This window comes from Scatophagus argus, chromosome 10 (assembly GCF_020382885.2).
Source record: "Scatophagus argus isolate fScaArg1 chromosome 10, fScaArg1.pri, whole genome shotgun sequence".
Lineage (NCBI taxonomy): Eukaryota > Metazoa > Chordata > Actinopteri > Scatophagidae > Scatophagus > Scatophagus argus.
Window position 1 is genome coordinate 10,103,017 of NC_058502.1, and position 22,426 is coordinate 10,125,442.

General features: G+C 42.0%; 1 protein-coding gene across 20 annotated transcripts in view; it reads left to right on the forward strand.

Annotated features, from left to right (window-relative positions):
* The window catches only part of lrmda (leucine rich melanocyte differentiation associated), a 210,859-nt gene that overhangs the window by 149,562 nt on the left and 38,871 nt on the right, over window positions 1–22,426 (forward strand). For all 20 annotated transcript variants that reach the window (XR_006844474.1, XR_006844464.1, XR_006844467.1 and 17 more), the window contains one exon: window positions 15,313–15,397. Coding sequence is in view for 8 of the 20 variants with exons in the window: in XM_046401233.1 (XP_046257189.1) it covers window positions 15,313–15,397 (85 nt within the window). In the remaining 12 variants the exon portion in view is untranslated. The remainder of the gene's footprint in view (window positions 1–15,312; window positions 15,398–22,426) is intronic.

The window sequence follows — 22,426 nt, forward strand, 5'->3', positions numbered from 1 at the left end:
AAGTAAACTGACATGAATGGAGTCATTGTGACATTACAATACAGTATACGTCTTCAGAGGCTGCATTTAAAGATGTTGCCATGCACCGCTACCAGGCTGAATGTCGGGCTTAGTCATTTTGTGAACCAGCGGATTTGTGAAAAGGACGCTGGTATACAAGAATTCCTTGTGCTTTATACTAGTTGGATCAAATATTGATTTTCATACCAAAAGAAACCACCTTCCAAACAAAAGGGAGGAAAACACACAAATAACATTGACGCTGAGGAGGATCTCAGGGGCTTCCACAACAAACAACACTAATTTGGTGCTTTACTCACACAAAAAGCACATTCACTCAAAGCAAACCAAATAACATCCTTGTCAAGCATCTGGTAAATGGGTTATTTGGCACCTTAACAACAAGTTGCAGTTCAGGCCCATTCAGATTGTCAGCAGACTCTGCAGGCACGCTGTCGGAGAATGAGAGGCTTAGCAAGAATGAGGCTGCAGGGGAGCACTGGGATGGCGGGAGAGTTTAAGTCCAGCACTGTAGCTATTACAGGATGTCAGAAAATATGCTTAATTGAAAATGATTAGGGCCTTCGTAAAAGCCGATCAAGTCGGGGTTTGAGGAGAATGTGCAATTGTCCCGTATAATCCTGCTTGCCGCTGTTCTTTCATCTGGATGAAGAGATCAAATAAGAAGGGATTTGTAAAGGGCCAGACCTCCATGTGCTACAGCCACTGAGCACAGATCCTCTCTCCTGTATTCACTCCCCCTTTCAAATGCACTTCCTCTCTCGCACGCACTCTTTCGTCCTCCCTATGTTTCACTTTTTTTTTTTTTTGCACCAGTGTTTTTCATTTGTCACAAGGTGTGCGGAGGTCAGCATACAGCCCTTTGTTGGGATATTTGCTGAACACTCCTGTTTCACGGTAGTATCGCAACACCTTTCATTAAGCCGTGAATCATGACGAGGGCTTGTGTGACAGCATGTTTAGAGATCGCACAGTATTGCCCTTTATTATCAGACTTCAAAGAAACGCATTCACTCACACACAAACTATGGGATGTACTTCCATGTCTTCCTTTATCCATCTTTCAGATAGGGGAAAAAAAGACAAGAGGATAGAAAGCAGTCTGAAATGAAAGCTAGAGGGGCCTAGAGAGAGTCAAAGTGAGACACGCACATATACACACATAGAGGAGTCAGCTGTGAGCCGAATGGATCTGAGTTGGAGGGGGAGTACACTGCCCTTATGCCCTCTCTTTGAAGTGAGGCACAGGCCGTATGTTCAGGCCCCAGAGAGGGGCATGTCTACAAGCCCCCCCCCCCCCCCCGGCCCAGTAGGCTGGCTGAAGGCAGTGGTCCGAGCAGAGCACACAGCAAAGGGAAAAGAATAGAGCTTCTTAACTGGGCTTCTTTCTTTTCACACACTTACTTCACCCACACCAGAGCGATTTTGTTGAAAGAAAGGCTGCTTCAGGGGCGATGAAAATCTCCATACTTGATTTAATGTTTGCAACATTTTAAGCAAATAAGATACAATTTGAGAGCGTGGCTCATTGTGATCTTTACCAGTTGTACAGCGACCCAGTGTTCTTGATAAAGTTGTTTAAAATATTCTGACAGCCTTTGAATGCTGCTATCAGTCACTTCGAAAGTGATAGGATGCAGCACATCCAAGTCGCCCTGTGAAAGATCTGTTGTGACCTTCACTATTTATCTTAAGATTGATGTAAAATAAATTCCCCCAAACAGCAACATGAGTGATGGGTGTTTAGTCCTAGTCTCAACAGTTATGTTTAAGTCAGTGGATGAAGAGGAATCGCATCCATTTGTGTTGAGTTCAGCACCATTAACCTCTAGCCCGATTAGCAGGGTGGAAGAAAAACTCTGAGCAGATGATTTCCGTCACTGTAATGTCACACTGTTGTTCTCAGCTGTCGAGGCTGCACTCATAGAAACGCTCCCTGTAAACACGTGCACATGCACTCTGATGGACTGTTCCCAGCTTGTACGCCTGGCACTGGGCTCACGGGTTGGGTGGGATACGGTGAGACAGTGTGAGGTCTTGTCTGGTCTGGTCTGGGCCACTCTTGCACTGCTCTGGCCTCGGGGAATGTTTGGCGTGAGATAAGGCTGTGTTTGAAGAGGAGCTCCAGATGCTCGTATATTACAGGTTGTCTTGTCATGCCGCAGATAAAGCCTCAGAGAAGCTCCCGTCGCGGGGCCGCGCCACACACAGACACACACTCACAGGGAAGATAAATGTTTACAGGAGGCATTCACCCTTTGACAATGTCGTGCCGTGGACAGCAGGATTGTCAGAGCTCTACCATTTTTAGGCAGTGGCTCATGTTTGCAGCATCTAGTTTTTGACAGCGTGTTATATTTGCTGCTTATCGCATCTCATAAACATGTGATTACATTCCACTCATCTTGAGGTACTTCCACAGTTTCATAAAAATATTGTTAGACTTAACAAACTCTGACAGTTAGCTACACTGGTGAAGGCCGTGAACAGTAAATGTTAGCGTGTTCTGGTTTCTGAGACTAGATTTTAGAGTAGCACAGTTTTCAATGTGTACTGCTGATTGGCCTTCCAGTGTCCTCCCATTTCTCTTCACACTTGGTAAAACAAATATGATTGCAATTGTAGTTCCTAAAGGTGAGATTGTAAATTTATCGCACTGATAAAGATAAAAAAAAAAATCCTGCAGTGGTGTTCTCCTCCTGACTGTCATGCCTGCCTGAAGTTTATTAGGCCTGGAAAAGCTTTTACTGTACTGCGGGTCAGAGCTTTGCTGAGTAAAGCTGTGGTTTCAGTTCACTCTCGGCCTGTAACCTGTTGAAAAGGCTTCGTCCAAAGGCACAATTGGTTATTGCTTCTCATTATTTAATTCGGCTAACCTCCGTATCTTGATTGTAAGCATTGTCATCTCAAATCCTTAACGTGGTGACTGTGCCCCTGTTCTCCATCCAGCCTTGAATGAGCTTATTCTTGACTAATAAGACAAGAGATAGTGTCATTAAGTCATGTTTTTGCTAAAGTGGAATGGTATATTGCTTGGCATAAAACGTGGCCTGTCTTCATTTGTCAGGCACGTAGAGCTGTGTGACAAACGATGTTCAGAGTGTACGTCTGAGGGCCCTCTGAGACCACAGTTGAGCGGCTGCTCACTGGTGCGTCTCTCATGCTAATGTCATGGTCTCCTAGTCTATCTGTCACCCCATTACGCTAACATCATTATGCACAGGGGCCTGTCTCTGTCGTTGAAAAGAACAGAATCATTCCTGTCTCACTCTGAAGCAAATTGTTTGGGGAACATTTCCCTCTCTCTCTCTCTCTTTTTTTTTTTTTCCAGTGGTAATGGCGGGCCAATCATTTCGCAAGGCTCCAGGTATGCAGATGAATGAATAGCTATTTGAGCTGTTTGGTGAAAGGGGTTTTTGTATTATTCATGAGAGGGATGGTGTGTCTGAAAGAGAAAGTGTGTGTGTGTTTGTGCACATGTGTGTGAAGCAACCAATATGTCTCTATCAAACATATACATTCTCAAACAGGTACAATGTTCATGAATTGTGCAAGCATGAACGTGTCAACACATTGGACACAGTTATGCTTAAAAATTTTAGATGCCGATGGATCGTGTCCCTGCTATGGTTTGGTTAGTGACTTTTAAAAAAAACTCTACTAACATTGGCAGATTTGTTATAATTATATAAAAAACAAGAGATCCACTGTCACCACACACCCCTGACTATCCCCACAGCATGGCAACATGTCTGTCCCTCAGCTGGGAGGTGTTTCCGAGAGAAATCTTTCCACTCTGATCTTCTCTATCTTTTGAAAACTTCTCTCCTTCCCCCAGCACGGGTTCAATTCCAGGTCAAAACCTTTGTCTCAATCTTAATCTCGCGGTCCCAATAAACAGCACAAATTGCAATCTGTCAGCTCAGCAGATTCCTCGTGCTGGTGTGCGAGTCTCCTGCGTGTGTGCTGTCTCACTCTGTGTAGGAGGTATGCTCGCCATGCACCCACCTGCTAATTTTAAAGCTTCAATCAGCTCTGCTAACTGAAGAGACAACGCCGAGTTCCTGTAATTGCCCTGGTGACAGTGCTTCAGCAAGGGGGAAAAAAAAACCTCTCTGTGTCATCATTTACACAACGTTATGAATAGGTTAATAAAATAAAATACTTTAATTATGGCTTAAATGCCATATTCTTAATGGTGCCAGTGTGGCTCAATTGAATAGTACAGTTTCTACTATTAATTATCCGAAAGTGAACTTGTTTAAATGATATTTTACAGCCCCTTGATAAAATTACCGCTAGAGGCAATGTAATGATAGACAGACAAAGGCCATGCACGAATTATCATAAACTATTAGCTTGTTTCCAAAGGGTTTTATGTTAATCTTTTAGCGCTTAAGTACCCTGCAATTAACATATCAGGAGGAGCTGCCTTCCAGCTAGGCTTGCAAATTGAAGTCCTCAGATAAAAAAGCTATTGAGATGAAACCCTGAAAGAGAAGAGGAGCTATCGCACTGAAGTGTGCTGGAATTTTTACTCGTGTGCTGTGTGTGTGTGTGTGTGTGCTCGAACATTAGTGTGAGAGAGGGAGAGCGATAGAGAGACTTTTCAGAGCACTGAGACAAAAAAATGAGTGAAAAAGAGAGCAAGATGCCGTGAGAGTGTCTGTGATCAAGGATGTATAGCAATTCCATTATCTCTCTTGGGTGATGACATGAGATGTCTCTTTCGGGCCTCTCTTCCTTTGTCTAATGCTGCACTGTGTGTGAGCTACTGGAGGATTGAAATGGCTCTCACTGGCTGTGATGGTGGCATCGGATGGAATGTGTTTACATATCGGGCTAGTGGCTTGATATGTAAATGCAGCACGTTGAAAAGACTACAGGGAGATATGGTTCATTGTGAGGTCTTCACAGTCTGTGTTCTCTTTTATGCTAAGCACAATCGTATCCACTGTGCGAGCATCTTGTAAACCGCCCGTTGCCTTTGGTAGGTTAAATCCACAAAGGAGACCCGTGCTTTAGGAGGATATGCATGTTTTATAAGATAATTGGCAGCTTTGCTTTGGTTCCCTTTCTTTTTTGTCAAGACATAGCAGCAGACACCATTTACATTTATTGTAATTAAATGAAAATACCCATTTCTTATTAAATGTTCAGTTTTCTGTTGTTGTTGCTTATTGCAGAAAGTTAAAGATAGTAATTATATTCTTAGAAGTACACCCTCAGTTTTTTGTGAAGAAAAAGTATTATGTTTCAAAAAGAAAATCTCATTTAGTTTGGTTGTTTTTCAAGAATAATTAGCAAATAGTTTTTGATTTGCCAGCTTTTTTCTGTTTGCAGCGATCTAGTTAGCCTTGCTATAGAAAGCAATTCAGTGTATGAGAATAAAGAATTGGAAAACCATTGCACATGGCATTCTGTGCATTCTCGTATACGTCAGTCCTGACTCAGTGAAACTATCTTGCACATAGAGTGCACAGATATTTTCCTCTATCGGCCAAAGATAGATGACTCCACTGAGGCCTTAATCTTATGTTAAAGATTTGTTGGCCTCTAGAAGTCAGGTCTAGCATTGAGATGCCTCACCTGATTTATATTCACTGGCATGGAAGGAGAGCCAAGTGCACTATCTGCAAAGCAGATGCTGCTGCAGTGCCCTTGTATTAGGCTTTATATTTCACATGAAATAAAACCTCCAAACAAGGTCATGTCCTCGATCCCCCTCTTCTCTTCCTCTCTTTCCCTTTCTCTTTCTGTCTCTGTCTTCCTTTTTCTTTTCATGTCTCTAACAAGCGCTCTTAATACTGTTGTAACTGATTACCTGACAAATTTATTAAGTCTGTATTCTGAAAAAATAACATACAAAATAGACTCTAACCTTTACAATGAGAGATTTTTATTTCTTTCATGGCTGAGAATGAGAGCAGAAAGCTGAGAGTGAAATAAGGAATGTAGCCAGCCAAAACCTTGATGAACTATGCCTTTAAAACCAAATTCTTGTCTGTCAGCCTTACAATTTATGGGGCACAGATTACAAAGCTACCGATACAATAAATTAAACTGATGGACAGAATTATGCCCAGTGCTTCCTGCTCTCCCCAATGACGCACACTAACTTAGCACTGCCTGACAATGAGTGTGATTTACCACCCGGGCAAGAGTGGAGAAGGGAAAACATTCACAGGCAGAGCACCCAGGCCTCACTTTGGCCCACAGCCTAGTGAATAAAACCCTGCTTTAATTCACCCACAAACGTGTCGCCATTAAAAGACTAAGAATGAGGATTGCAGATCATAAATACTCCCTGATTTATTAGCTAACAACAAAGAACATAAGCCTGGCCAAGGAGAGGGAGATTGTTTGACAGTATGTTGTCAAGGAGAGAAAAAGGGAGGAAAAACACACTCATTCTCTCATTCTCACTCACAGACACTCTTAGCTAAATCTGACCAGGGATGTAGCCCAGCCCTATCTCCTGCAGCAGCGTAGGAGCAGATGTGTCTGCTCTCTTCTCAATGTGTGACAGACAGAAAAGATAAACAGTAGGAAGAGCAGAGGGAGAGGGAGAGAGAGAGGAAGAGACGGAGAGAGGGAGGTAAAGAGAGCTGGAGCTGGAGCTGGAGCTGGCACGCCACTGGCTAATTTATCTCGCTGAGAGACAGATTAAAGAGAGAGGAGAGTGAAACAAAGTTCCACTGGCTTAATCAGCGGACAGCCTGCTAGAAGAAGACATGATAAATCAGAGCAGGCTCAGTCCAGGAGAAAGCCTGTGCTCTGGGAGGGAACAGGAGACATCCTCAGCCAAGCAGCAGTATCTTTTACATGGACTGTTGTGAATAGCAGCTCGCAAACTCACTACGTGTATGCTTGCAATCGATACTTATTGCTATTGTTTGAGCAAACATTGTTATACAGTAGCCTTCTGCTGTTACTTTGTTTCGACACTGTTGTTTTTAGCAGTGGGTGAACAATCCTGCTCAGTGGTGTTGCGTAAACAGGACAAAGGGACATGAAAGGCCTTGAGTTTCCCTTGGTTTTTCTGTGCGGCCGTGTCTTTCTTTAGCTTCGTGTCTGACGGGGGGACTAACCTGAGGGCCTAACCCAGGAACAGGAAAAGGGGCTTAGATATCCCTGTGTCATTAGTTCACCACGGGGTCACAGCTGGGCCACTCAGAGCATGATTACACCCCTTGATTTATCTGCTTTGGAGCCCAAACACAGATAAATCTCTGAACTCATCCCCGCCGTGGGATCCTCACTGTCTGATAAATGGCCCAAGCTGAATAAACAACCACGTCCCCCCCCCCACCCCCACGTACACCCAACCCCTCTTACATTATGAATAATTCATTCAGATTGCGAGCTCTGTTAAATGTGTATATGTTGTATCTTAAATGGCAAATGTGCTTCTATGATCTCTATCCAATCCTCTGTGCGTGTCTTTGATGAAATACTAGAGAGGCAGAGGTTGGCGGACATTTTGTTTTGTAGTTGTAAACTTTATTTCCTTGCCCCAGCTGTCGTCCTCTAGGATTTCCACATAAATATGCTTTATGCAAATATGTCGTGGGTAAGTCGGCACTGCGACTCCTGTGTAGATATTGGCCTGTCTGCGACTTTATGACAAAGTTTAAAATCATTCATTACAGTGACCCCTGTGGTAAATTCACTCAGTGGAAAATTGCCCTGGCTCTCCTGTACGGTGTGTTGATGTGATCACGAGTGCATTTTTAACTTAATTAATTGGCCGTTGCTGTTGACAAGAAATTTATGCAGTAATAATTTGCTCGAAATAGATGCAGAGCGCAGGAAATGAGATATCCATCAGGGCGCTTGTGTTCCGCCAGCTGCATCGCGGCTAATATGAAAGTATTTCAGGCTGCTCAGACCCTGCTGTTTGCGCAGTCAAGATTATATATACCCACGATCCATTGCCTGCCTCAGAGGCGCTCATGGAGGTCTATGATAACAAAGACTACGTGATTTATGGCCTGCTGTGAAAGCAGAACTTGATGAGATTAAACAATTTCATAGCACGAGTGTTTCTCAGAGGGCCCTCTGATTTGTGGCAGCTACGCCGACAGTAAATCAGGTTTATATATCTGAAAGCATGCTCAGCAAAGGAGTGCAATTACTGTTTAAGACAGCTACTTTTTATTTAATTTTTATCCCTGGTTTGTCTCTTTTATTCCTGGCCTGTCACATAGCCACTCACCTTCATAAGTCCTTCTGAGGAAAGGGCTGAAGAAGAGAAGAGGTGGGGAAGTCGCAGAGGGAAAGGCACCGTGGCGTGGGCCCTCTGCTATCTCTCCTCCACAGGTTTCAGAGAAACAGCAACAACAACAACAACAACAACCGAGCGACAATGACGGCCACGGGCAGAACAACACAGGCGTCCATAGAGCAGGGGGAGGGACTTCATTTTTAATGCATTGTTTGCCTGCTGCTCTGTCCCTGTCTGGGTAAATGGAGTAGGCAGAGTGTAATTAGAGAGCTGGGCTTTGCTCTGTGCCATAAAGATGACATGGTGTAATGATACAGCTTACAGGCCCGCAGAGGGTTCTGTCTCGCGACGGAGGATCTGGGTCGTTTGCCTGTGACTTATGATAGGTGTGGAAGATGACAGTGTTATCATTGCAATGTGGAACGATGTGTATGGGGGAAATTTCTTGCAAGAGGTTGTCAGAGGTTTAGAGGTGAGCACAGATGGATAGGGAGCATATTAATTATCAGTGTTTACAGGTTGTCATGTTTTCAAATGTAAGGGAAAAGGAATCAGATTTTCAGTGGCTTAATTATCACCATTATGTATATATATATATTTTTTTTAATTCTTGTTTATTAGTCTTGAAATAAGTGCTGTTACCAGTTCAAAAGTTCCGAATTTAAAATCACATAAGTCTGTGCTCCGGGTGTGAAAATCAGGTGAAAACAAAAACAAATAAGCCTAATTTTATTTTTATTTTTTTATTTTTTGTTTAAATTTCATACTGCTGCATTGAATTGAGGTCAGACTTCTTAAATTTAGATAACTGTGGTTGTGTTGTATTTACATCATACGAATCTGGATCTGTATTAATCAACTAGTCAGTTTGTTTGCATGAACTTAAGTGAGCATGCAAGTACATGTTCATTTGTGTTTCATGCATTCAAATAATGTGAGAGGTTCTGTGTGAGCTTTTTTAATGTGAGTGCATGCACATATGCAAATTTGTGTGTTTTGAAGTTGTGGTTAAATGTTACACGGGTGAGTGTGTGTGGGTGTGTGTGTATGAGATGTGAGTTGTGCATCCGTCTGCATCGTCCCATATCATCCCAGAAAACATCAAGAGATCAAGAGATCTCATTATTTCGACACATCTCAGGGTTTTTTTTCCCTCTTTTTTTCTTCCCGTATGCCTTGAGTCAAAATTAGTTTTCATTCCCTCTGTGATCTTACTGACTGAAGCTGGCTCAAAGTAAAGAAAATCGCAGTCTTCGTCTCTTCGTAGCGAGGCTGAGTCAAACACACACTTCACACAGCCGCAGTCTGAGTTAAGCATTGCTAAGTAACCTTCACATTTCACTCGTGTGAAGAGCTAATTTCCTTTAAGTTCACATGTCACTTTTTGTGGCTCTTTTTGTGGGTCCTCTTCAAATGTCTCCCGGCGTCTAATTGCATAGGAAACATTCTAGACAAGCCGGTGTGACAGGCCCGCTCCCAGAGTCTTCAATTATTAAACATCCTACACTCTAGAAAACAGCTCTGACGTTAGCTACAGCCCCTAATCATAACAGAAAGCCTCATGATATGTCACACTCCTTAGTTGCTGTGGTTTTCTGTATGTGTGTGTGTTTGTGTAGTTTATAGTTTTTGTAGAAAAGATGAAAATATTGCTTTTCACACCGGTTAAATTAGGCAAAACTCTGACAAAAATTATTTTTGTCACAGGTAGATCACAACGCTCACATCTTCCTTTTTTCCTTCTCTCAGAGATAAAAGAAATTGTCTTGTACTTAAAATATATGAAACACTTTTGTATAAAAACTTTAGATGATCATTATTTTAACTAATACATGCAACTTTTTATGATTCTGAACTTTTTTGGCTTGAGGAATGTACCAATGGAAAGGTCATGCTAGACCAGAATAAGAAAAAAAACAGCCTCAAGCTAATTGTACCGCATACCTGCAATGTAGCCTTACATTTCCTCTTTAAATCACCTGCACTTATTCTGCGAGACACTCGAAGAAAAGGTCGAATGACTTCTTAAATTTCAACCTAAAAACAAAACACAGCCTTATTACCATCTATGAGTCATCGCTACGGGTGATTAACGTCCAGCAGCACTCAACCTTTGCCTGCCTGACGCTTAGCCGTACACAAAACGGCGATGTTCGCTGTTGCCGCTTCGCTCTGTGTGCCTCATGCCCCGAGCGAAACATCTGAACTGTTGCTCTTGTGATCAGTGATCATATGATACATTTACTCAGAGCAAGTTCATTGGAGTAGAACTGGTAAATCATTAAGCACACGCTCAGCAGTCTTCCCGCTGAGCAAAAGACTGCTGTACTACCCAAGTGCAGGCACCATTACATCAAATGTTCTTCCCCCTGCCATTACCTAAGAAAACAGAATTAATACGTTTTATGCACACAACAGCAATTTAAAAGGCATTATAATATTTTTTTCTACTTCCCTAAGCCCCAGTCTTTAAGGCCAGATATAAAAAGAAAGCATTTGAATTAATAGACTACTTTTCTGCCAGTTATGATTGTTGCTGGCAAAATATGGTTTTAAAAGATTTTGCCTCAAAGGTTTTTCTGCCTTGTGTGTGCCATATAGTCAGTGTATAGTAGATTAGAATTAGAACTTTTGTCATTTCATCATTACCATTATGTGACCTAAGACGCTGCAAGCTGCCGCTGCTTATTCATTTTTCATTGTTTATTTCTGAAAGTGTTGTATTGTTCGTAACCCCTAACTTCAGAAGTATGAGACATGAATCATAAAAAATTCCATCTAGTGAAGAAATAAACGTGTCATGCCAGCATTAAATGTTGACTCAAATAAGTTCACAAGTTGTGTCTCCTCTGATCTCTAACATGATCAGAAGGCAGCACCAGTTTACAGAGACAAGACGTGAAAAAAAGTTCCATGCACAGACACAAAAGAAATATTTTGATATAGACCCAAAGAGAAAACATATCAAAAGACATTTTTATACATGTCTTTTGCAAGCACAAAAAGCAGAAATGGTGTCAAGAGAAAACAAAACAGAAGGCTTGTTTCTTCCAACAATTGCTTTAAGCTACAAAAATCTCCTTGAGTCCCTAGCCTCCCCTCAATGTCAGCTCCCCCCCTCTCTCCTCTCTCTCTCTCTCTCTCTCTCTCTCTCTCTCTCTCTCTCTCTCTCTCTCCTCTTCGTTCCCCCTCTAAAGCAGGACAGGGCCCTCTTTGCACCCTGATAGGTTGCGGGCTGATGCTTAGCAACAACATTCCTGTGCCCTAAGTAGCAGTAAGCCTCTGGCTGAACTCTTTGATGTGGCTGTCAGGCCACATTTATTTCCTTTTAGCACTTTGTCTACTTGTCCAGATGTATAAGGAGATAAAAAGGGCTGGTGTTTACACTGGTCTCCCTCTGTAGCGCGGCTGTAATTAGATTGTATTGCTGGTCAGTCTTAAGGAGGGAGGTGAGGTGAGGCAAAGCGGGAACCACCTGTGTCAGGATGAGCTGGTCAGGGTGAGACCTCAGAGACAGGCTGCAAGAGAGCAGAGTGTATAACGTGATGCAAAACAGCTGTGTTTTTGTACCTAACACTGTGGCAGACAACATCATAATCAGATTCTGGTGAAATCTCTGTAGATCAGTTCATGTCAGTGTAATGTACTGTAATTTAAGAAATATCAGGATTTGAAATCGACAGCCAAGCTCGGTAAACTTTGTAAACTTTGTTGAAGTTGCATCTGAAAAACACCTATATATGTGTCAGCCATTCACGACTTACTTTTTGGTATCTCATATTTTCAGGAACCCCGCTGTGGAGGTGGTTATGTGCTCCATGTGGCTCTCTTTATGTTCTGCTTTTCTCGTCTTTGCATCCCTCCCCTGTCTCTCGTCTCCTGTTCCCCTCTCTCATGGTGATATGTTGGAAGTAATAATCACTATTGCCTCTGGGTTTATCAGCATTTATTCGCATAACAACACAGAAAAGGAGAAGACAGACAACACTGGTGTGATGTATTATCCAGTATGGGAATCATCCTTCATAATGACATCCAACAGAGCTTCCTCTCTCTTCCACCACCCATTTCTCTTTCTCTCTCTCTCTCTCTCTCTCTCTCACACACACACACACACACACACAGTTTCTTTATTTCTCTCCCCCTGTTTCCACTCCCCTCTCTGTCCACCCTTTATTATCACAGAATCCACGGTGCTCCCCAGCCTGTAAATTTGTGCCGCATTATCATAAGCTGTGGTGATAACTCACATTGCACAGAGACAATAATGATGTGAACACTCAGCATATGCCCCAGGCCCAGCAAATTAAAACAATGCTCAGCTTGATGAGCAGACTAATCTGGACAGCAGAGAGACTGAGAGAGAAGGAGAGAGGAAAAAGGGGGTCCAGGAGCATCTTAAATAGACGACACAGCAGCACCTCCCTCTGTTCAGTGTAGGTATAGAAAACAAGAGAGTGAAAGGACGCAGTAAAGGGGGAATAAAAAGAGTAGTGCTGCTTGTTTGTAAAACATTAAAGGTACCTGACGTGTAAGGATGTCATGAAACGATCACTACCTTTCTAGTTTTGTATTTTTGTCCTTTTAGACCTTTGGGAGCTGGACTTTGTCTGAACAAATACCGTGTTCAACACATAGAAAGCTTCTATATTCTGCAATAAATGCAGTAAAAGTGGTAAATTGAAGGTTATATAGAGCTCCAAGGAATAATTATGTTTCATTTCATTATGCCCAGCAATCTATTATCTAGCTATTATCTAGTATTTAAAAAAGAACTAAATGAATAATTAAACCAAATCAGCAATTTGTCTCTGCAGCACGTTTGTAGGCATTGAAATAATCCAAGTAATCAATCCACCGTCCCACATAAAGCAGGTTAAGAGAGAACTTTCCCCTTCATTTCTTCCACATTCTTTCTCATTATAAGCATTACTGCTCTCTCATCCACTGGACAAGTCATTGACTGAAGTGAAAGAGTGCACATATGGAGGGTTATGGAGGAAGGTCTGAGAGGAGTAGAGGGCGGTTGCGGACATGCTTGATGTTCTGTGGGTGGAGTAAAATGGTTGCGTTGGATAGGATGGGAAGTGACAACTACTAATGTTGAATGGGTTGAGTGTTTGATCAGCAGGCATGACGCTGAGGAGGTGAAATGGTGGTGTCATGCATAGCACAGGGACTGGGTGGGTGGTGAGACTGAAAGCAAGGTGACGGGCGTCCCGTGGGACCCAAACTAGTGTGTGGAGACAGCCTAAAGCTTTATCCAGCATCCTCCAGCAGTCCTCCCTCTTCTTCTCCTCCTATGCCCCACTAACATAGTCTGTGGGTGGTGCTGTTGATAATGTGGCAACTAGGAAGATTAATTGTGGGCAAGCTGCAGGATTAGGAGGGGGTTTTGAGGCCAAGCAGGCCAGAAGAGGCCCAAGCTTGTGATCTTTCAAGCAGGCTAGGAAATGAGGCAAGCAGGGGCGCAACTCCATGGTAGCTCAGAAGAGCATGGCGGTAGATCAAATAGAGAGGGCTCACAATTCCTGTCTTAATACATGAGTTGTTCTGTTAGCTTATAATTGGTAATAATTGCCATAGACAGACTCTTTGTGTCCCCATTATGACAGCAAGTATTATAATAATAGATATGATGGCAATTATAGCCAAAGCCAAATGACAAAATTCATAGATTTGATCACTCATTCCGCTATCCATTTTGCTGGTGTTGAAGTTAAAGAAAATATAAAGTATGAATACCTGATTGTTTTTGTTCAAATTGGAAATGTCAGTTTTTACTGGCCGCACTATGTTCTTATTTTGGGTCGTTTTACTCCTTGTGTTACACATTCCATACAAGTAGAGCGTACAAGCAGGGAGCGATCTGTGATTTTTCTTAACAGGTTTCAGCCACTCCAGAGGCTGAGAGCAGCAGGTCTGCTGTCAAAACAATATTTCTATTCCAAGCTGTTTCTTTCGAAAGCATGGTCCACCAGCATATATGTAGTGAGGTCTCAAGATAGGCTTATTTTGCCATTTTTCCCTTTGGTGTAATATGAGACACATGCTGGCCAGACCTTAATGCCTTTCAGAGATGCTATCTGAAAGCACATTATGTGATCGTTTTCAATTCACAGTGCTCTCTTTGCCATGAAGAATATGGTTCCATTTAACAGTGCAGACCATTCCATTTCTCAAGGTTATGCATGGGCATGTAGAGGAACAACAATAAAAGTGGGAAAAATGCAGCTCCAAACCATCTCTAATATGTATTTGTCAGTTGAGTCCCTTGCTATGATTAAAGGCCCAGTGAATTCCTTCCTGCAGGAAAGGAAAGTATTTCTGCAAAGGCATCAGATATCGCTGTGTCATGATGAACTGCCTGCTCCACTAGCTGAAAGGCAATGGGAAGGAAGAGGATGTTTTGGACCTTGAAAGTGCATGAAAGAACAACAACACAAGAAACTCTTGACCTGTTTGGGAACATGCTCTGAGATTCAGGCCTCTGTTTTCTCTTTGTCTGAAAGCAGCATTCGTCACACTTGTTTAGCCTGAACTTCTGACTGTGAAACACAATCAATAACTCATTCTAGTCATGCAGCCAGGAATCTAGCACATATTTACCTCACATGTCAATTATAGGACATTAAATAAGATAGCCACTTTGCATTTGAAATGCAAATTGCATGCCCAGTTTTAAACCCAGTGTACAGAGGTGTTTTTGTATCAGACTGCCCCCACAGAATCGCACTACATTTGTCTGTTCAAAGTGAACGACAACCAGCCTTTAGTTGACCGCTGCGGGAGGTCATGGCTGAGTGAAGGTTAAGACCTCTCCTCTCTCACCATGTCGTAGATCAGATCATCAAAGCTGTGACTGTAGCTCCATAACATGTGAGAAGTAATAAAACATGACCTGCCACATGATGTCATAAAACAGGAGAAGTGTTTCCAACATTTCCTGTTCCAATCCCAAAGGATTTATGACACTCACAGTCAGCTACAATGGTACTTTAAAACTTGTCAAACCTCTTTTTCTTCTAAATACTCATTCTTTTTCAATGTCTCCTTTCTCCTAGGCTCCTAACGAGGCTGGATCTGAGAGTCACCCGCTGCCCTACACCCCTCTACCCCAAGGATCCAGAGAGGCCAAGAACCACAAAGGTAAGTACAAGACCTTTGGACTCAGAACCTTTTCAGTCAGGTGGTTTGTGCACACATATTCTTCACAATAAAAAAATAACTTATCATACTTTCAATCATGACCCAGGCGCCTGGATTATGTAAATATAAGTCATAGCTCTAATGGCTACAAAGAGAGGGAATCTATTGACCTTGAGACTCAGTTTGAGTTATTTTATCTATTCTTATTGATCTTAACTCATGTGTATGTGATGTCTTCATAGCGCTAATAAATTTGAGTAGTCTGGGTTAACTCTGATCTGAATGTATGTGTGGGAGGACACAGCACATAAACAAGGTGAAATATCCTTGATCTGTTGATACTAGACATTGATCGGGCTTCATAATGGCCTTGTGCTGTCAGTTGATGTAATTGTGCAGCGAATTCTTAGCATCAAACACTCTGGTAGGAATACGTCAATCAAGATACAATGTTATAAATTACTTGTGCAGGCCACCTCCTCAGCTGAGATTTTAGTGAAAAAATCCCCGGTAATCCATGTTATTATACTATATCCATAAGTGAGACCGTACAACAAATAGTATTTTGCTTGATGCACAAGCTGATTGTTTAACTAAACTTAAACATCGAAAGTAAATGAACAGTATTTTTGTGTCCTTATCCTACCAACATATATTAAATTGGCTATTTTAAGAATTAGAATTGTTTTTAAAATAAACCTAATAAAGATGATTTCACCACATTTTAAAAGTAGCACTGAAACCATAATATAAAACTAAAGAGTGGAGTAATTAAGTAAGTTTTCTTCAGTATGAATTGCTTAATATCTCATCTGGTTTTTTTTTACTTCCTAAATGTGCAGTTTGCAGTTTAATCAGGCTTCAGTTAGCCTGACTGAATGAGTTATCTTAAACCAGAACCAACTGTTTACCAGAATGCACTCTTGTCACTATATGTCCCACTTTGCTGAGATTGGTGTCCCCCCCCCCTACTCCACCCCAAGTTCTTATCCCTGAGACATTTGTCACTGTCATCACAATGCAAAACACTTGTGATGGCTTGACCACCACTACGGAAGCACGAGAGATCTCTGCCCTCTGTTTATGGCGCCAAGGACAGATCTGTGTCGCGAAAGCCTGGACGGTGGCAGCTCTCACCAGATGTAGGGACAGGAAGGGCCCCGTGCTTTGTCAAAATCAGACCTGGCTAAGAACAGTCCATTTAAAGGTGAGGGGATCTGACACATGAAATATTTTCCTCTCCGTCTCAGATCTGAGCAGCAGTGACAGTCTCCATTTGTTATTTTTATGATGCAGCGCTGCAGTCTTAGATAACGCAGCCCTCGTCTTCGCCCTTCACCTCCTCTTCATGTCCCTGCCTCCAGCCCCTACCACAGCTCTTTGTTTTTGTTTTTTTTGTTTTATTTACACTTCTTAAACATACTTGAGTGTTCTTTATGTGTTGGAGACGGTCACAGTAACTCCTCTTTCAAAGAGAACAAAGCTATGGCAAAGCAGTGCTCAAATAAACCAAATCTTTCACACAGTAATTCGGAACAACTGAGTGTTTACTGAGTTAAATTCAGGACATAAACAATACGGCTGAAACAATATGCTGCCTGTTTTTATGTGGTTCAGTGCAACACTCGTGTTTCAATATGCATGGTAAATTAGACAATTCACGGCATGGGTTTGTTCAAAATCTGCTGCAAAAGTGATGCTGTATATACTGTTTTTGTCATCACAACTGCTTGCTTGTGTTGTCCTGTGAAGTACTGGCTTTGTTTTGTGGCATAATGCTGAGAAACCTCACATGCTACATGACAAAAAAGGCAATTTGTTGAAAATATATGGAATAATGACACCTTAAATATAATATAATTTATATATATATATAAAATCAAACCCTGAATTTAGTAAGAAGTTGAAGTTTTTATTGAAGTACACATTATAAAGTATGCAATTGTGACAGTAGTTAATAAAGTGGCCTTTTTAATAGGGGTACAAGGGAGGCTGTATAGTTCTATCCTGACTCCTGTCGCAGGCATCAGCAGCACTTCTGACATCTCCCTGTCGGCTGCGCAGAAAGAACCTCCCTTTCAGCCTTGTGCACCCACCCCCCTCCCCACCATGTCACCTGTGTGGAAGGCCCCAGAGCCTGGGTGCCAGAGGTAATTACAGCAGCCAGGAGATCCCAGAGGAGGGCAGCGCTGGCAGGTCACTGCCCAGGGAAAGAGGGGTGGAAACCAAGGACAGAACTCCAGGATAAGCTCCTGTCTCAGTTGCTGGAGGAATAAAAACGTGGAGGAGACAAAGGCAAAACAAGGCATCTAGGAGTAGAGCAGGAGCGAGAGAAGGTAGTTGAGCAATAGATGTGCTGCTGTGGCAGTGAAATCTGAATCATGATTTCATAGAACAGATCTGACAACAGATAGATAGACAGATAGAGTGAGGGGGAAGATAAAGTAGTGAGCAAAAGGCAGCATTAACAGAGAAGAAGACTTAAAAATGAGAGAGGGCAAGACAAAAGACAAAGTGAAGGAAGATAGTGGGCGCTCCAGTGTGTCTTGGTGAAGGCGTGACACAGAGTGGAGTGGAGTATATAGTCTGGCAGTGGGGCCTGAGGATCCCCCACTACTGTCACCTTAGCTCTGACTCTCAGTGCTGGTCCAACTGTCAGCTCAACTCTAAATCTAACAGTCTAAAATGTAGTCCCAGCCTAAAGTACTTTGTGTCGTCATGTAGACTGGCCTATACCATACTATCAAGCCTCAGCCAGTGCCTCACTGTGAAGATCTATCAGTTCAGCATGCAAAACAACATGCTGGGTTATTTATTACCAGCTTGTCATTTTCTTAGGATGGCATATTTTGAAGTGAGATTCACAAGTTTATTTCATAGATCTAATTATAACTGCATTTCAGAAGTATGTAAAAAGATGCTTCAGACTTGATTGATATATCCATGCGCACAGGGGGGATTTTAATGAAATACCTTTCATTTCCGCTTTATATTTCAATATATAGGCCAAGCTCTAGTAACTGTTTTTTTACAGGTATCAGATTAAATTTGAGTAGGCCATCCCTCAACAGTGACAGCAGTAAATGAAAGGGATATCTTTGTACAAGCAGAGTAAACAGACAAGGAAAAATGCCTGAAATCTGCCTTACAGTATGAGCCTTGGGCCCTTTTAATCTTGTTGTTCTGGGCCCGCTTCCAGCTACTTTGTATGTATGTATCTTAAATGGTGCACAACTGTTATTAAAATCCCAGGAGACAAGCAGCCTTCAAAGCAAAGAAAAAAAAAAGCCTTCTTCCTGACGACACCCGGGGGGTGTCTCACATTTGTTTGGCGGTTTGCTTTCATTACATGTTGGGGTGATCTGCACCGCAACTCCTGCTACACTCCCCCCAGTTCCCTCAACCCCTCCTGCCCAAAAAATGAAGCAATGGGAAAAGATCCAAACTAAGAGTAAACTGTTTTATAGTTGCTGCACAACAAATAAACAAACATCTGGAAGCATTCAGAGTGGCCCATTAGAAGGGCTCTGGGCTTTGCCAAAAAGGGGTAAATGATGAGGAATGGGCTGTCGAAAGGCTGGCGGAGACAGGGGAGAGGCCAGATGACGGAGCTGTGGGTGCTAAGCACTGCCTTTTAGAGCTCAGCTGGGCTTAGAGAAATCTACACCTGCTGCTATCTCCTCCTCCCCTCCTTTTCTCATCCAGACATCTGGATGGGATACATGACTAATGGATGACTAAACTGCTAGTGTTGCAACTTAGCTGTTGTCAATATGAAGGGAAAGAATGCTGTTCTGACTGATGACTTAATGTTCTTTGCATGACGCACTAAGTAAAACTAAAAATTAGTTTGACAGCTTTAAAAAAATGTTAATGCATCAAAGCAGATATACAGCTCCCTGATGTCTGTTTATTGTTGCTTGTATAATAACCAGAGCTGATTATATTATTTATAACTCCATGGATCAGATGCTGTTGTGAATAAAAATATTAACTTTTCATAAAGTCCTGTTATTTCAAGGGAGCATGTGCTACTGGTTACGGACTTGCTTGGTAAATTAATTGATAAATTACCTCAGACATCTGTTTCTTTCCTCCCAAGTTGTTTCCCATGTTTATCTTATGAGTGATCCTGTTGTTTTTTTGTTTGATGTCACTCTGTAGTCGATATGAAAGCTCACGTCTTTCTGTTGCGCCGTTCATCTTCCCATCCTGGTTTGGATGGCCCTTGGCATGTTCCAATGAGTATGGAAATGTCCTCCTCTGGAACACGGTGAGAAAAGACAGAGCACCTTTGACGTTTCCCATTAGACGCATGTACGTGCTCTGCGAGACATTTCACTCAGACTCGTAATGATTATACCAGCAGGATCTCTCCCCTGATAAACATCGCTCTTAAAAAACAAAGACCTCTACTGGCTCCCACACAACTAAAATGAGGCATATGGAAAGAAGAAAGTGTAAGCTTTTCCGCCACGCTGGTCCAGAAAACTTTTTGAAAAGCTGCTCTTGGTAAACTTTTTAAGATAAAATATAGCAGAGAATGCACGCATTTAACATTGAGAAATGACAGATGATATTGTCGTGAGAGTGATATATCCAGATCTCACTGCCAGATGAATACCATAAGCTTGTGTCCACTGAGCTTCTGCACCAAACTGTATGAGGTGATCTGACAAAGCAAAGACTTTGCCTTCTTTGCAGGTTCTGAGATCATAAAGATTTTTCCGCAGCACTGATTGCTGCCTGAATGTTTTGATTCCTTTGCAGTGTTTCCCAGTTTGTAAGCTGAAGAAGTGTCAGAGATTAGTTTGTAATGAACTGAAATTTGAATGCAGGACTTTTAACTTGTAATTCAATATAACTTTTATGGAAAAATAGCTTTTTAAAACAGGGGGGGAAATATGGAGGATCAGAAAGTAATAAAAATGCAACACTACAATAAAAAACTTCAATAGCACAACGTTAGTTTTTTCATTCAGCGGTCATGTATGTATGTGCAGGTGTGCATGTGTGTGATTTAACAGGCAAAAACAGGAGACTAATTGTTAAACCTGTTCCATAATACATTTCACTAACCCAGACTTGCAGTGAATGAAGAAGAACCTGAAAATTCAGTCAGAGTCACATCAATCTCTTCTTTGTGTATCACAGCACATCGCAGTGGCGTATGCTCCCCATGTATGAGGAGAAGCTCTGTTTCCTTTATGTGAGTCAGATGATGTGATATTATTCCTCCCAGGAGTGGATTGGCTCAGCAACATGAATATCCATTAAATCCAGCCTATGGAGATGGATGACGGTAGTAGGGGACGAGGCAAACTGGGCCTGCAATCCTTCACCACACCTTCATATAACACTGCACCGTCCGCATCCAAAGTGATGAGAGCTCATTTTTGGATGCAGGCTTGTCCTTGTTATTACTAGCCCTGGAAATCTCCTCTACAATTTCTCCTTCAGAAGCAGGCTAGATTAAAATGCCAGGATAACCTCCTCAACTTGCATGACAGGCTTAACTGCCAAACTCTGACGTGCCAGCTCTAAACTGCTTTGAGAAAGCTGCCTTCCACCAAGTGTCATTATCTCTCCGTTATCGGATGGCACTCCTTTCACAGTGTGTGAATAATTCTGTTTGTGCCGGGTTTGGGGAAATGTCAGTGACACTATTGTTTTTACCTTGCCGTTTGATGTAGCTGAGAGAGTCTCCTGGGTGTCTTGAGTTCTTAAACTGATGTTGGATGTATACAGCAAAAACTTAAAGTGAAAAGATAGAACTGTCAGCCTCTGAGCTTCTCCAAGATATTTGTTTGTTAGTTCTTCTTACTTGTGGTATAAAAGTAAATAATGCTATCTGTGATATTCTGCCTTATTAAGGGATGTTTTACAGTCAAGTATGCCAGAATTGTTTTGACTAAAATGATCCAAGCAATTTAATTATGATGCCACAAGAGTTCACAGATCAAATTAGACATTTTCTATTTAAATGTTATTAAGCTGAAGTCACCATACAAATTAGTCTGTGGCTGCAGTTTGTGTAGATCACCTACAGCATATTATTTTATAATGAACATTAAGCATTTTGAACACTGAGTCAGAAATCTTAATAGGATACTTTTAAACTCCTCCATCCATCACCTCTGAAATATGATCATTACAATCTTTGAACCCTTTTCTCAACAGCAGAAAAATATGTAGCCTCCTAAATCTTTACTGTCCGTGACCATTGCAGACAAACCTTAGTTATTTATGATAACACAAGCCCAACTGGACTCACCCGTTGAAACACAGACAGACAGACACAAGTTTCAAGTAAGATGTTGGCTCCTACTTCAAACATGTCAGACTGATAGTCTGCCAAGCAGGCCCAGCCCACTTGGAAAAACATACCGCTGGTGCTCTGGACCTTGGTCTACTTCCCAATTGCACTGGTCATTTTCAGTAAAGTATCAGGACATAAATCATCTAAAGTGGAGGTCTTACTCCTAGAATCAGCTTTGAAATTCTGGTATTGCTAATGCAGCCACACTATTATTCATTTTCCAGTGTGATTTGTATCTGTGGTTCAGGCGAAGTGAGATGAGACCTGTTCTTTCCAGCCGTGCTTTCAGTCAAAAGTTGGAGCAGTTTTCTTTAGCCTTCATGGTTTCCAAAGGTGGGAGTCCATCACAGTAATTTAGGATGGGGTTTAGCTGCCAGATGGTTTTGGATATTTTTACAACAGGATGGATGTTGGGTCCACCAGTTTTCTTCTGTGTCAGTACCCCTTGAAACAAATTGCTCGCCGAGCAGGCGGAGTCTGTCCGTGTGAAGGGGCTCACTGCCCTTCATTTTGATGAATAGCTACTAACATGCTGGCAGATGCTGGACAACTTGTCATGCTAAAGGAGACAGGATCAGACCTCAATAAGTCCATGTAGCTTTGTAATTATTGTATATTACCCGGGATGTTTACACAGTGATACACAATGACTCATATTTTAGATTGTGTGATACAGGAAGTTAACGAAATTAGATACAGTACTTGCTAAA